At 38.0% G+C, this 13,920-nt stretch overlaps 1 protein-coding gene across 1 annotated transcript in view; it reads left to right on the top strand.

The window, feature by feature from the left end:
- LOC117522427 (coiled-coil domain-containing protein 178) overlaps positions 1 to 13,920 on the top strand; it is a 49,087-nt gene that overhangs the window by 3,192 nt on the left and 31,975 nt on the right. The window contains exons 3-8 of the mRNA XM_034183831.1: positions 5,722 to 5,858; positions 5,942 to 6,000; positions 6,094 to 6,173; positions 6,735 to 6,932; positions 8,165 to 8,385; positions 13,439 to 13,581. Of these exons, the coding sequence (XP_034039722.1) occupies positions 5,722 to 5,858; positions 5,942 to 6,000; positions 6,094 to 6,173; positions 6,735 to 6,932; positions 8,165 to 8,385; positions 13,439 to 13,581 (838 nt within the window). The remainder of the gene's footprint in view (positions 1 to 5,721; positions 5,859 to 5,941; positions 6,001 to 6,093; positions 6,174 to 6,734; positions 6,933 to 8,164; positions 8,386 to 13,438; positions 13,582 to 13,920) is intronic.

Below are 13,920 nucleotides of genomic sequence, written 5' to 3'. Positions count from 1 at the left end.
GTCTGTCGCAGGGCCACAAACAAACAAACACAGACACACCCACACACACACTTACGGACAATTTTAAAGATTCCAGTCCACCTAACCCGCATGTCTTTGGATGTGGGAGGAAACCAGAGCACCCAGAGGAAGCCCACGTAAACACTTTTAGAACATGCAAACTCCACACAGAAAGGCCACGGGAATTGAACCCACAACCTTCTCGCTGTGAGGCAACAGTTCTAACCACTAATCCACCGTGCTGCCCCACAGTAAAATCACTCTGGCCAGAGTAGGACCATATGTACACTGGCAGTGTTAATTTAACACTGTCAGTGTTAGTTTTACACTGGTGGTTTTACTGTGTAAGTACACAAACCATACAAAACTGAGCCATCTGACACTGTTGGAAGGAGCTGGTCTGCCAAAGTAACTGTACACTGGCCATTGGGGCGATCAGACCAAAAGTAGGTGTATCCATCCACAGGAACCTGGCCACTACCAGGTCTTAGCACTTCAGACAGTGCAGTCACTGCAATGTGGAGTTTTCCAAGCTTCCTCGACAGCAGTGGACAATATTCATCCTTATTCAGAGAAAGGATGTTTAGGTGCCCGCTCACCGGAGCTGCCTCGGGTTGGACCTGGATGCCGCCATGCAGTGGATGAAATGTGTTTTTAACTAGCATAGAGTTCAGTTAAAATAGAAATGAAAATTTGTTGTTTGTGATAGCTGAAAAATGTCTGAAGTCTTGATTAACTTGCTAATTAGTTAGTTAGTGAAATAATCGACAGATTAGTCACTCATAAGAGTGATTTATTGTGAGAGAGCAATTGTAGAACTTGAATTTTAGAATATTGTGCTAGTATACTGTAATTTATGAATTTTAATTTATTTATGGTTAAATTATTTGACCTAGGGACTGCAGATGGAAATGAGCTATTTAGCTATAATCTGGTACAACTCATCTCTGCTTTGATGAGCTTAATGATGCTGTACACTGTCCCTCAAATAAATGAATAAACTAAACTAAACTAAATTCATAAACAGTTGTTTGTCACAGTCTAAAATTCTATGAAGAAAAAGAAAAAGGTTTCAGTGTTTTTAACATATGATGTTTAAATTTTATTTATGTCATCCAAAGTGGAAAGAAAGTCTCAGTGAGCTTTAGATTCTGGACATTTGGCACTCTGTACTTTCTGTGTGTCCATTATAGAAAAGTTTTAGTATTGTATTTAATATGATTAAACTTTAATGTTAAACGCTGACTGTCAGGTGATTGGCATCCAGACTCACACAGACTTGCTCTGCTGCTACAAAAGCTCCTGTCATCTGGATTTACAGCTACTTCAGGCTCTTGCTGACATATTACCTTATCACCTTTCTCCCCCACGTGCTTCTTCCAGTGTGTACCTTCTTATCTAAGATGCTCAACAACAGATGGCCATTATTTTGGGTTTTCACCTGCTTTTCTTGCATTGTCTGTAGTTGTACATTTACTTTGAAAACGGAAGTTGAAGCACTGGTTATGTCTTGTTAGGTGGTTACATACGGTATCTGTCTTGCCTTGTTCAGTAAACAAAAAGTTGGATAGATGTGAAGTACCAGTTATCCGGTGATTGTGTTGCTGTCCTACAGAGTTCCCAGGCAACAACCGAAGTTTTCCAACAGTATGTGGCCACCTGCCAATACACACTGCATTGAAGAGGCGTCAAATGTATGTGTCACGGTTTCCTGAAACACATTTCTTCTTGTGGTTTTCTACCCAACCACAGCCTTCTGCCATGCCACAAAGCCATGTTGCATTCCCCCCCCCCCCCCCCATTTATCAGATCTCACAGCTTCTGTGAAGGATAACAAGTTGCAGCTCATATTCTAATAGCCCCTTATTAGTTCTCACAGACTTGGTTCGTGCTCAGTGATGCAAAGCACTGCTTCCATCCGCCACAAGTAGAAGCTGGTGGCTTTATTCCCGAACAGGAATGTTAATGCTTAACAAGCGTGTTAGTATTAATATATGCAAAACATAGCAAAATATTATATTCCTGTAGAAGATGTTACTTGAGGTTTTGGGATCTGTGGTTTGTCATTTGGTCTTTTTTTTTTTTAAACATGATTCACCAGTCCTGCTGCAAACTATTTTATGGAGCTATGATTAGTAATTCTTGTTTTCACCTGTGCCGTTGAAGTTGTGCACAACCCAATGGTTTTATGTAATGGCAGTAAAAAAAAAAAGTGTCTGAATGAATAAAGGTACTGTATGATAAAATTAAAATATCCATTAATTTAATTAACTGCTGGATTGCAATTCTTAGCACACATTATCTTACAAAAATAATGCATATATAAATGTTCTAAAATAGAAATTGTTGAGTTACTCATAAATATGTCCTATTGTATTCACTTTTTAAGACATCCAGTGAATAAAAAATGTAACCATTTTTTCTTCTTTTAAAATTTTTGAATGTTACAGATTTGTTTTAGTTTGAACTGATTTATGTACTTGTACAACTGAATCGGGACCATTGAAGAATAAATTGAATAGAAAGTATAAATGATTTTCTGACTATTCATCGTTTAACAACTAAAAATGCTTCAAAGTATTTTGTGTTGAAAACTTTGTTCAAAGTGTCCCATATTGTTGTACTGCTGATATTTTTCTGTTGATATTTTTTTCTTTTTAATGCACAAAATACACACATGAATTCAGATTAAGAACACTGTCCAGTTATTTTTGAACAACCTTGCATTTATCAGATGTTAAGGGTTCATGGTGTGGAAAGTCAGATTTATTTTTACTTTTACACTAAAATATGGCAGAGGTTTCATGTTAAGGATCGTCAAACTCCAATAATTTTGTACCTTCATGCAAAAAACTCCCTTCTATAAGGAACATTATACTGGAAATGGGTATTTTTAAATTTAATGTCTTTGTCACATATTATCATACATGCATCCAGTGGTGGTATTTGTATTGTAAGGTTCCAGTGAACATTCACAGTCAACCTTTGGGTTTATGTTCCATATACTTTGAAAAAATGTCAGCTGGCTTAACTAATAGTAAACACAATGTCAGTGGTAGTCAAGCTAACATGTAAGACTGATGCAGTGTCACTGCCATCTCTTGAAGACATTTCCATGCTTCCACTGGAATGTCATCTGGACCAACTGCCTTTCCACTCATCCTCTTCATAGCTGCCCTCACTTCATCCTTACTGATCTCTTGCACTTGGCTTTTGTCACTCATTTTTTAATTCATCAGCTTCTCAAAAATTCCCACCACCTTCTCAACACACTCTCCTCGCCTTGTCAGCATTTCACATCTGCATCTTGTACCAGCCTAACCTGCTGCACATCCTTTCCAGCTCGGGCCTGTTTCCTGGTCACTTGGTATAAGTCTTTTCTCCTTCCTTACTATTAATCTTCTTATACAGCTCGCTATATGCCTTTTCCTTAGCTTTTGCTAAGGTTAATGCCCTGGCTCTTTATACCCTCCTCATTTATCCGGGCTTAGGTCTGGCACTCAGAATGCTGCACACCCCATGTGGCTGAATTCTTTAACTAAATCACTGTTTGTATTTGCACATCAGAATCAGAATAAGAATAGCCTTTATTTCCCAAGTATCCACAGTATACAAATAATTTGACTTTGTTTGAGCTGCACTCTCTCTGTACGGCATGTATAAGTATACACTAAACACTGAATAATTCACTGTAATAAAATATGCAAATGAAATGTTCAAGGAAAATAAAATGTGCAATAAGAGAAAAAAATTGTGGAACAGACAAACAGATTGAAGTTAAGTTATATGAATGTGGTATGTTCAAACATAATGCTTTACAAGAAAATCTGCAGTATCTTACCTACATTTTTGTTTTGCTAAACATCAAAGTGTCTTGATGGCATTTTCTTGCTGTACATGTCATTATTTCATAAAAGTATTATGTACAATTGTGGAAATCTGCATTGCTCGTGTTTTACTCCTTTTGAAGCCAGATGGCGCCCTTTCACCACGCAGTACGGAGCTGTTGGTTTGTGGATGCTGAAATTACTCTGCTTTTTCACTGATGCTTCCAGTATGCTGCAGACTGTATGCAACAAAAAGCAAAGGGAATGTAAAGAATCACATCTGTCACAGCCAAATACGTTTCTGTAATTACTTCTAAAATATAATTATTGGAGGTTTTTTTGTGTTTTGTTTCAAGAAAAGTCTGTTGTGTTCAGTTTTTTTTTTTTTTTTTTTTTTTTTTTAGTTGCGTAGTGTCCCACCAGAGAGCAGTTGTTTAAACAAGTAAAACTGGGGTTTTATGCTATTAAAAGCAATATACAGACCCTGTGCTGACTATAACTTTTAAATACAGACTTAAAAAACAGTGCAATCCTATTTCATCCAGTTGTGTTTCAATGTTTTAACTATTAATTATTTATTATTTTTATTTATTTATTTAACTTTTGAATAAGTTGGTGGTGTATTAAGGTGCCAGTTTTATCACAGTTTGTGATGGCTTCCTTTTCAAACAGCTTCCAGAACAATATTAAAAACAGGTTTCAAAATATTCTAGAGCAGTGTTTCCATCAATAATTATCAGTAATTGAGATTAATTTTGGCAGCTTTCACATCCACACATTCTATCTGTTGTTAATTCTACTTTAACTTTTCTGTTGTGTATATCCTCCAAGATTTGCCCACACAGGGGGCATCATGTTTCTGCTTGTAGTTGCTAGCTTTTTAGCATGGTTGAGCGGAGGGACAAGCACACAACGTGTCCAGAGTTCATGTGGCAGCCAAATTAAATGTGTGTTGAACCACAGCTATTTGAAAATTTAAGATATTTATCCGCAATCCAGCAGGTGGCAGACACGTGTATGGGATATTACGCAGACAAAACACAAAATTGCTTTTTGATTAGTCTGGTACATCAAAGGTCACCAGATACAAGGGGTTGTCCTCAATACTTGTTTCCGTTTGTCGCTTTTTGCCATTTCTTTAACTGAACCATCCTGTCGATTTAGAATGTAGCAGTCAGTACTTTGGATATATTCACAGAGCTGAACATATGTCTTCAGTTCTTCACTGGCTTCAAATAAAATAGAAATGAGCCTAAAAGCTTTACTAACTGTTTTAAATCAGTTGAATATCCAAGATATTACTGGTTGCAGTCCTGCTAAGGATTAATTTGCATGACTGTATGTCAACATGTGAAGTGTGGGTGTTGTTGCACTCTCTAAGTGACCCCTTCTACTATTGGCTACTTTATAGGTATGGTTTAGCAAATTAAAATTTATCCATCATCCACTAACCATCCAGCAGATGACAGACACATAGCAAAAACAAAGTTGCTCTTTGTATCGATCTGGTGGATTAAAATTTACCAGATATAATAGGGTTTGTGCTCACTATATGTACTTTTACTTTTGTGAGTTGCATGATGATAGCATTTATTGTTTTTGAGTTATTTTCTACACAAACTGACTGGGATGGTCCCACTCACTTGTCTTCATTTTTGTTGTCCAGGAATAGAAAGAAAACACTGGAGATATAGCTTTTGTGTGTTTGTTTTGTACACAATAAACAACATTTTCATTTCAAGTCATAGATGTGTGTGTGTGTGTGTGTGTGTGTGTGTGTGTGTGTGTGTGTGTGTGTGTGTGTGTGTGTGTGTGTGTGTGTGTGTGTGTGTGTGTGTGTGTGTGTGTGTGTGTGTGTGTGTGTGTGTGTGTGTGTGTGTGTGAGATCATCAAGGAGATCTTCAAGCAATCTACTCTGGTCGACATCGTACTTGTGCTTTACTTAATCCTTCACCATGTGTCAACAAAGCAGTTCACCATATCCATGAGTTGAGAATTAAAGTGAAATACTGGAGTCGTGTATGTCAGCAGGTAATAAGTGATGTCAGACATAAGTGATTATGTGTTTCAGACACTTTCTAATAATTTTTGTTGCTTTCTTTGTTTTGCACTAGTCCAGAAAATTTAAACCAGATATTGATCAGGACACTCACCGGTATAATGAAACATATCGGTGAGGTTTTATATTGTTTTCCTTTACAATTTTCATCTTGTCATATTGTGTATGGTCTAAAGGATGATACAAGTTTCACACCTTCTTCAACAGATTGCAATCCAGAGACTCAGATACTGACTCTGTGACGTCGGCTGAGTTGTACATTGAAGGCATTGCAATTGGCAGAAGAGGTGAATTCATTTGTTCCCCCAAAGTATGAAATAATTTTCCAAAAAATAGGTGTAAGGTTGGATTTTGTTGCAGTTACTAGCTGCCTTTTTTCTTTATTTTATTTTATTTTATTTTATTTTTTGTCTGATGAATAACAAATTTTAATTGTATGACTATAGCCATTATGGCCATGACATTTAGCTCCACATTACACAGTATTTATTCAAATTCTGTTAACATAATATATAATTTTTCTTATGTGATCATATTTTTAGCAGGATATCTCAAAAAGGTCAGATCAAATTTCATTGCAGTTTTCTGAAGGAGTATGTCTTAAGTCAAGAAGAAATTAATTACATTTTTGCGCAGAAAAGAAAACCAAGAACATTTTCTTAACTGACCCCTCAAAAAGTAATCACAATTTATTCAGAAATTGAGCTGTCTTCTAGACAGACAGACAGACAGACAGTTTAGCATCAGCAGAGGTATATGCTGTCTGATATGTTTTGTCTAATGAATTCAGAGTAATATCTTTCAAATAGAGTGTGTTACAGTCATTATATTCCCATCCCTTAAAAAAGGTCCATTATCACCACTATTGAAGAAAATAAATGATGTTCTTGGAGAAGTTTTGTACCTAATCGAGAGGCTGGAGGCTGATCAGCACGTTGCAGATGAAGCTCTCCGCAAAGAGAGGAGAAGGAAAAACATTTTGGAGAACAAAATTGGCCGTCTTTTATCATGGAAGCAACAAGAGCATGCTTGTGCTGTTCAAAAAGGTCAGTATTGCCATTAACGCCTTATGCTCAGTTTTATTTTTTTTCCCCTATTATGCTTGTTTCTTTTTGGCTGCACCTATTTTTTGCTCACGGTTATCACAATGGATCTGTTATGGATCTGCATGTTGATTTGGCATATGGTTTATATCGGATGCACTGTTGACACAACTCCAGATGTACAGTTCTTTACCTATGTATTTGGACACTGGTGCAATTTTTGGAACTTTGCCTCTGGACACCACCACAGTGAGGTTGCAATGACAAAATCAAGATTTGCTTGTAGTGTAGAATGTCCGTTTTAAGAAAAGCACCACTTTATCCATTTAGGAATTACAGCTTTTTTTTTTTTATAATTTCAGAGGTCACTAATAAGTGGGCAAATTAAATATGTTGTTTATAATTTGGCTGGTCATAGTCTCCACATCAAGTGCATTACAGATCTGCATTGGGATTTGGTACAAGTTTTATGCTGGATGACCTTCTTGACGCATGGAAATGGAATTATGGAAAAACACACACACAGTGCTTGGTCTTCCCAAGGAGCATCCCAACCAGTAGTAATCAGGACTGACTCTGCTTCACTTCGGAGACCTGATGGGATTGCGTGTACACAGAACAGAGCAGAGTAGCTGTGCAACTGGACAACCTAAATATAAAAATTCTTCATACAAATTGTCACTCTTATTGCCTGTGTTCTTTGTACAAGCCAGGGGAAGGATACATATACATTTCCATGTCACTGAATATGTCTTGGACTTGATTTTCATCAGTCATTAAAAATACAAACAGTGTGGTCTTGTACGGTAAATCTCTCAAGAGTAACTAACGAGGGAAGTCACCAAGACACCTGTGACAACAAAAGAGTTGCAGGCTTCTGTGAGTGTGATTAAATAAACTGCAGCTTTTGTCTGTTGCTCACCACCAACATGCAGGTTTATCATGGGATGGAACAGAGAAAGATTTTCTTTGAATGAAGATATGAAATTTCAGCTACAGTTTGCCAGAAGGCACAAGAGAGGCTCAAGCCCAGAGTTTTTAAATTGATTAAATGAATTTAATTTTTACAATTTTTAAAAACATTTTTTAAAAATCCTGTTCCAGTCAAGCATCAAACTGACTGGTGATGGAACAGACAGAAATTGCACTCTGCACAGTTTCTCATGTTGAGCTCTCTGTGATTAATTCATGTGTTTTTTTTTTGTTTTTTTTTTATATTTTTTTACCTTGTTCAGAGCGTGACATTTGCCTGAGAGACATTAATGAGCTAAAGTGGCACCTCATCCTGGGGAGAGAGAAACTTGATCAAGACCAGGAGAAATTGTCTCACACTGAGATTCTGAACCAGCGTTTACAGGAGGACATCGGCTTCGTTAAAAAACAAGCTTCTGCCGTAAAAGAAAAACTTGATTTCCAGAGTGGCATCATAAGTCAAATCAAAAGAGCACAAGAAGAGGTAGCTTTCAGTTTAACTGATTATTGCAATGTTTATATTTTCATACCCCGGTATACTGGTTTTGGAACATATAGTGTATAAAATGTATAGAAAATTGGTCATTTTTATTTTTTATGCTTCCGGAGTACTTACAGTATCACTGGTGGTCACATCCACCCCAGCACAACAAGATGTATAGAGACCTGTTAGCCTCAAGGTAATAGTTGTGTTTACAACTGCCATTTGAAATGTGAATTTGTGGCACTGTAAAAAAGTTTTTTTTTAACTTAAAAAAAAAAAGACAAAAAAAATTACATGTGATTTATTAGTTTTTCTCCGAGTGAAATCTGAAATAAGAAATTTATTTTCAGTGAAGCTAATAAATTTAGATGTAACAAATTAGAGTAATTTGTTAAGGGCTCCTTCATACATACCACGAATAAGTAGGAATCAGGGCGAATCACGGCAAAATAGCCCGAATGAGCGAACCCTGAAAACATCGAGCTGACATTGGGAGGGACACACAGTCAGGCAGACATGAACGATCCCGCTGCGTGTGCATGGAACCGTCGCAGCGGGAACACAGTGCGAGCAGCTGGAGCATGTCGACTCACATCGCGCAGCTGATGAGAAAAAAACAAACAAATAAACAAAAACAGCTGGTACGTGTGGAACCACATCATGCGCTGCTGTGGAGAAACAAAAAATAAAAACTACACACTATGAAAAACAGTCCAGTGTCCAACAATTAATCCCTCTTATCGAGTGGACAATACAAATACGATCCCTCTGTGCCTCTGTATATGACTCATGGTCACGGACAGTCATGAAATGACATGAATGAAGCAGTGCACTCTCATTATGTCTTGTGTCCAAACGGGTATATAAATAATTACTACAATCACAGGACACTGATAGATTAGATATTGGTGTATAATTAGTGAAAGTCACTGTGTTGATATAAATAAAAGGGGACCCAATATTGAACCCTGCAGTTAAAAAACCCTGGTTAAATAAAAAATAAATGCCACTCACGAGATTCAAATCTACAGTTTACAAAAGCTGTGATTAACAGATGGAATCTTTACCACTGCGCTACAATCACTTCTTATAACAGGACCATAAAATGCCTAAAATCAACAAGGAGGTAAACGTGTTTTAAAAAGAGAAATTAGACAATGTAGATGGAGAGGAAGTTTTCGTCGTCTTTAATTACGGCGATAAAAGCATCATAATAACTGACAAAACACTTTTTGTTACTGTGTATATTTGTTGATACGTGACTGAAAGTGCCGTATTTGTCGCACTGTTGGCTTGGACATGCATGTCGTGTTAGACAGACATGATATTCAGATCGCCTGCTGCGTGTCCACATAATCTGATGGTCCATTTCACCTGGGACAGCCTGTCAATGTGTGCGCTGTGCGCACACACCAGCCCGTCGCAAAAGCAATATATGTTTTATGTATTTCTACGTGATGACAGCAAGCACACGCGCACGTCACGGTGGACAGTTGTAAGGTCATGTCTGTCAAAACACAGTGCGTGTTCTACAGCTGTGACATCCAGGGCCAGAGATCTCAACAGCAGCAGTTGTTGGCAGCCAGCCACACCCCCTGTCCGTTCAGCGCAAAGACCAAAGTGTCACTCTCTGTTTCTGTGTTATGTGATCTTTTTTAAAGTTATTTTGGCATGTAATTGGGTATGTAGTTATTGTAGTAATTATTTCTATACCTGTCCTGGCTGTGGTCTCTGTGTTTTTAATGTGACACGTCGTATGCACTGAGCCGTCATTTACAACTGTCAGTGAGTCTCTGGCCAGCGATCAGCTGAGAGGCACCTTGCTGTGCTGTGTGTGCTCTGGCTGGCCGTTCCCCATCTTTACATACATAGCAGCATTTCATGCAAGTGTGCCCCCTCCCTCGCACGCCACGTGTTGTGGAGGCGCGCAAAACACATGCACGCCATGTTTTGGTGGGGGGGGGCATGCAAAACACTCTACCATGCCACATGTGTATTGTTTGGCAACTCCACAGTTGTGAGGGCACTTAGACAAATTCCACATCCAGCTCAAAAGTGGTTGCGTGCTCACTGTTTTAGTGCTGACAGCGCAAATGGCACCACATTTTCTAACTGTCCAGCGAGCCAGTGAGCGGTGTTCGATGTTCGTGTGTGTCACCTGGAATTTGGCTGACACCTGCCGCGAGAGGGATCAATGGGCTGTCACAGGGCACTCTCTGTCTTTTCGGCCGCTGGTGTGCATGAATAGTTGTAGTGATGTGTACGAGGCGTTGGACGTGGCTCCGATTTTTCACGACTGGCATGCATTTCCTCCTTCGTGCGCTAGTTGACTTCAGTCATGTTATGTGTGAAGGGGCCCTAAAGTTGGGCCAAGCTTCATATTTTTTTTCTGCGTGTGTATATGTGTATAAAAGTGTGTGTATATATATATATATATATATATATACACACACACACATACATGTATAAACACTTTAGACACTCCAGAATTTGCATAATAATGCCTCACTTGTTCCGACTGACCCTTATCTATCCTGTTACATTTTAACAGGACAGATAACTTGGGCTCCAGATAATTTCATAATTTTCTTCACTTTGAGCGAGATTTGAGTCACACAACTGGGCAAACATACAGAATAGTACCTACTTTATAATCCTTTCTCTTTTGGTTGCTTAATTTTCAGTACTGTCAGTATTTGAGGTTGGCATATTCTGATGGGGTGAACCCAAATCGTGAAGGCATGACAATGCTACATTGGAAAACCTCTATTTGTCTGGCATCAAAACAAGACTTTAGGATTGGAACGTAAACAAATCCCATGTGGTGAAGGATGTCATATTCTGTTTGCAGTGGTTTCACCAAGATAAAGTTGTAAAAGGATTTTCAAACTAAATGTTTTTTTTTGGGGGGGGGGGTCCAGATGTATTATTACAAAACAGAGTCGCCCTTTCAGCTAAGAGGAGTGTAGTTTCCTGTCAAGCTTTGTTTTGCAGTAACTAACAAAATCCCAGGGGCAAACAAAAGTAGTTGGGCTGAACTGACCAGAATCATGCTTCAGTCATGACATTAGTACACTGGTTACTGTAGCACATGTTCACCCGATAACCTGTTCATAGTTATGAAAGAAAGTGGAACAAAAATATTAATCCTGATTTACTGAAGGTTTATGTGTAATAACATGTACAGTCTCTGTAACTACTGCAAATAAATGTACATGCTGAGCTAACTGCACAGACTGCGGCTCTTTTAAATGCACAGAATAGAGCGTGCTGTCATTTAACACTTTTGCCTTCATGAATGTGAAATTTAGCGTGTGTCTACTCGAGTGCAGAAAACTGTGGTTGTTGAGCAGTCAAATAGGTGTGGTTTGCACCTGTAATTTAAACTTGGTGTTAAATTACCCAGTGCTGTGAGGTCAACGCAGACACACAAAAATTTGACTCAAAGTCATAGCCTGTGAGTTGTTTCCATATGCATTTCTTTGTTTTCAATCGGTTTTCTTAAACGCATAAAACACTATGATTAAACATTAAATTACAGTGGTCTATTTTTAAATGAAGCATCCACAGTCCCAATGAAATTAAATGTGACATTTTTCATGTCTTTCTATGTAACAGAAATATGAGTAGAAATCCTGTGTGGTTCTGTCCAGCACATCTTCCATGCGTGGTTTAAAGCAATTGGCACCACAGTCTGTGGTCGGGATCGTAGGCAGCTCTGTATGAACAGGAGCTATAGACATTCATTTTCTGTACCCGCTTATTCTAATTAAGGGCCATGGGTGACCAGGAGCCTATCCCATTGTGCAAGAGAAGGAGTACACCCTGGAAGTCCTCGAGTCTATCACAGTACTAACATAAAAAGACAGACAAACACATTCACACTCTCATGCACACCTATGGTCAATTTAGAGTCACCAGTTCATCTAACCTGCATTTTTGGAGGTGGGAGGAAGCCAGATCACCCAAATGGAACTAGTGCAAACACGGAGAGAATATGGAAACACCATACAGAAATTACCAAGTGGCAAGCAAACCCAGGACCTTCTTGCTGTGAGGCAACAGTGCTAGCCACTAAGCCACCTACATCAAAACAGACACAAATGTACTATATCATGTTCTATATCATGTCCTGTAATGTGAACGTGAAGAGAATATTAATACCTGAGTGAAATGCACCCATTGTGGGAATGTGCGTTTGAAGATCATTGCCTTAAAACTGACAGTTAATGGCAAATGGTGCTGCCAAACACTGCACACCTCCCGTGAGAAACCATTTTCAAGATACATTGATTTTTGCTTTGGTAAATATGTAATAACATTTCCAGGTAACATTTGTCTTATGTTGCACATAGCCACAAGTGGATTATTGAATTTCATTTTGCACTTACAGTAAACTCCTAGTCGCATTACCACCCACTGTCATGTGTGCAATTATTCTTAGTAAATCACTTGCAAAACATTACCCAACCCAAGGTGCAAAAGTTTGGAAAGCCCATGCAATTTAGCACTCATTATATGTGATTTTAGTAAATCAGGCGCACTGCGTATAAATAACCTTTGACATAATTTCATAGTTCTGTTTATTTTAAATATCACTACATGCATGCTCAAACATGGCAAAGCATTTTTTAATTCACCTGTGTATTTGGAGTTAGGATAAAAGCTCCAAGATTTTCCAGTCATGTTATAATTTCACTAACTTAGTGTTCTCGTGATATTATTCCTGTGCTGTTAACACAGAACTAACTACAGTATAAGCCCAAGGTTAATAAATACAAATACGGTGAGTTCATAACAACTTTGGAGTTTCTACAATAATGCATGAATTGACTTACTACTATTACATACTACTACTATATTTGTTGTTATTATGTATTATTCACTTAAAAAAGTTAAAGGGATCAAGGGTGGCAAGAACCATAGCTTTGGGAGTCCAAATATTTATTTTTGACTATCATTTGACAGTTGTGTAATGTATTGTCATTAATGTCATTAAACTTTTTAAATCACATTTTAATGAAATAATGCCATTAATTTTCTGACTTTTTAGTCTGATGAAGCATGGACAAAAGCACAGAGTGATCTTATTTTGGCAGAGAAGGAGTTAAAATGGGTGGAACTGGAAGTAAAGAGTGAGAAGGCATCACTGGAATACAGGTTAATAGACATGAAGAATCAGCTGACCAACAGACTGTGAGTATCCTAAACTGCAGCTAAACATTGAATTAAATTTAATTTTAATATCATCATGCATGTGTCTAATTACATTTTAATATTTAAGGTAGATAGCTTTGTCATTCTACAGCCATTAAGTGTTAAGGTCAGTTTGTCACATAAATGTTAAAATTACTCTGTGCTTGTGGGAAAACAAAGGTCTTATTTGAGTAAATAGTCTTGAGACATTTGCTGTTACCAACTACTGTTAGCCCAATCACACTCTGTGGTATGGTTGAGTCTTACTTGTCCACATGTAACCTCTGATATGGCTGGTAGATGATGTTTCTGTATAAGCTCTTATATTTTGTGTGAGCT

Source organism: Thalassophryne amazonica, chromosome 12 (genome assembly GCF_902500255.1).
Source record: "Thalassophryne amazonica chromosome 12, fThaAma1.1, whole genome shotgun sequence".
NCBI lineage: Eukaryota > Metazoa > Chordata > Actinopteri > Batrachoidiformes > Batrachoididae > Thalassophryne > Thalassophryne amazonica.
This window is presented reverse-complemented; position numbering and strand designations above follow the sequence as displayed.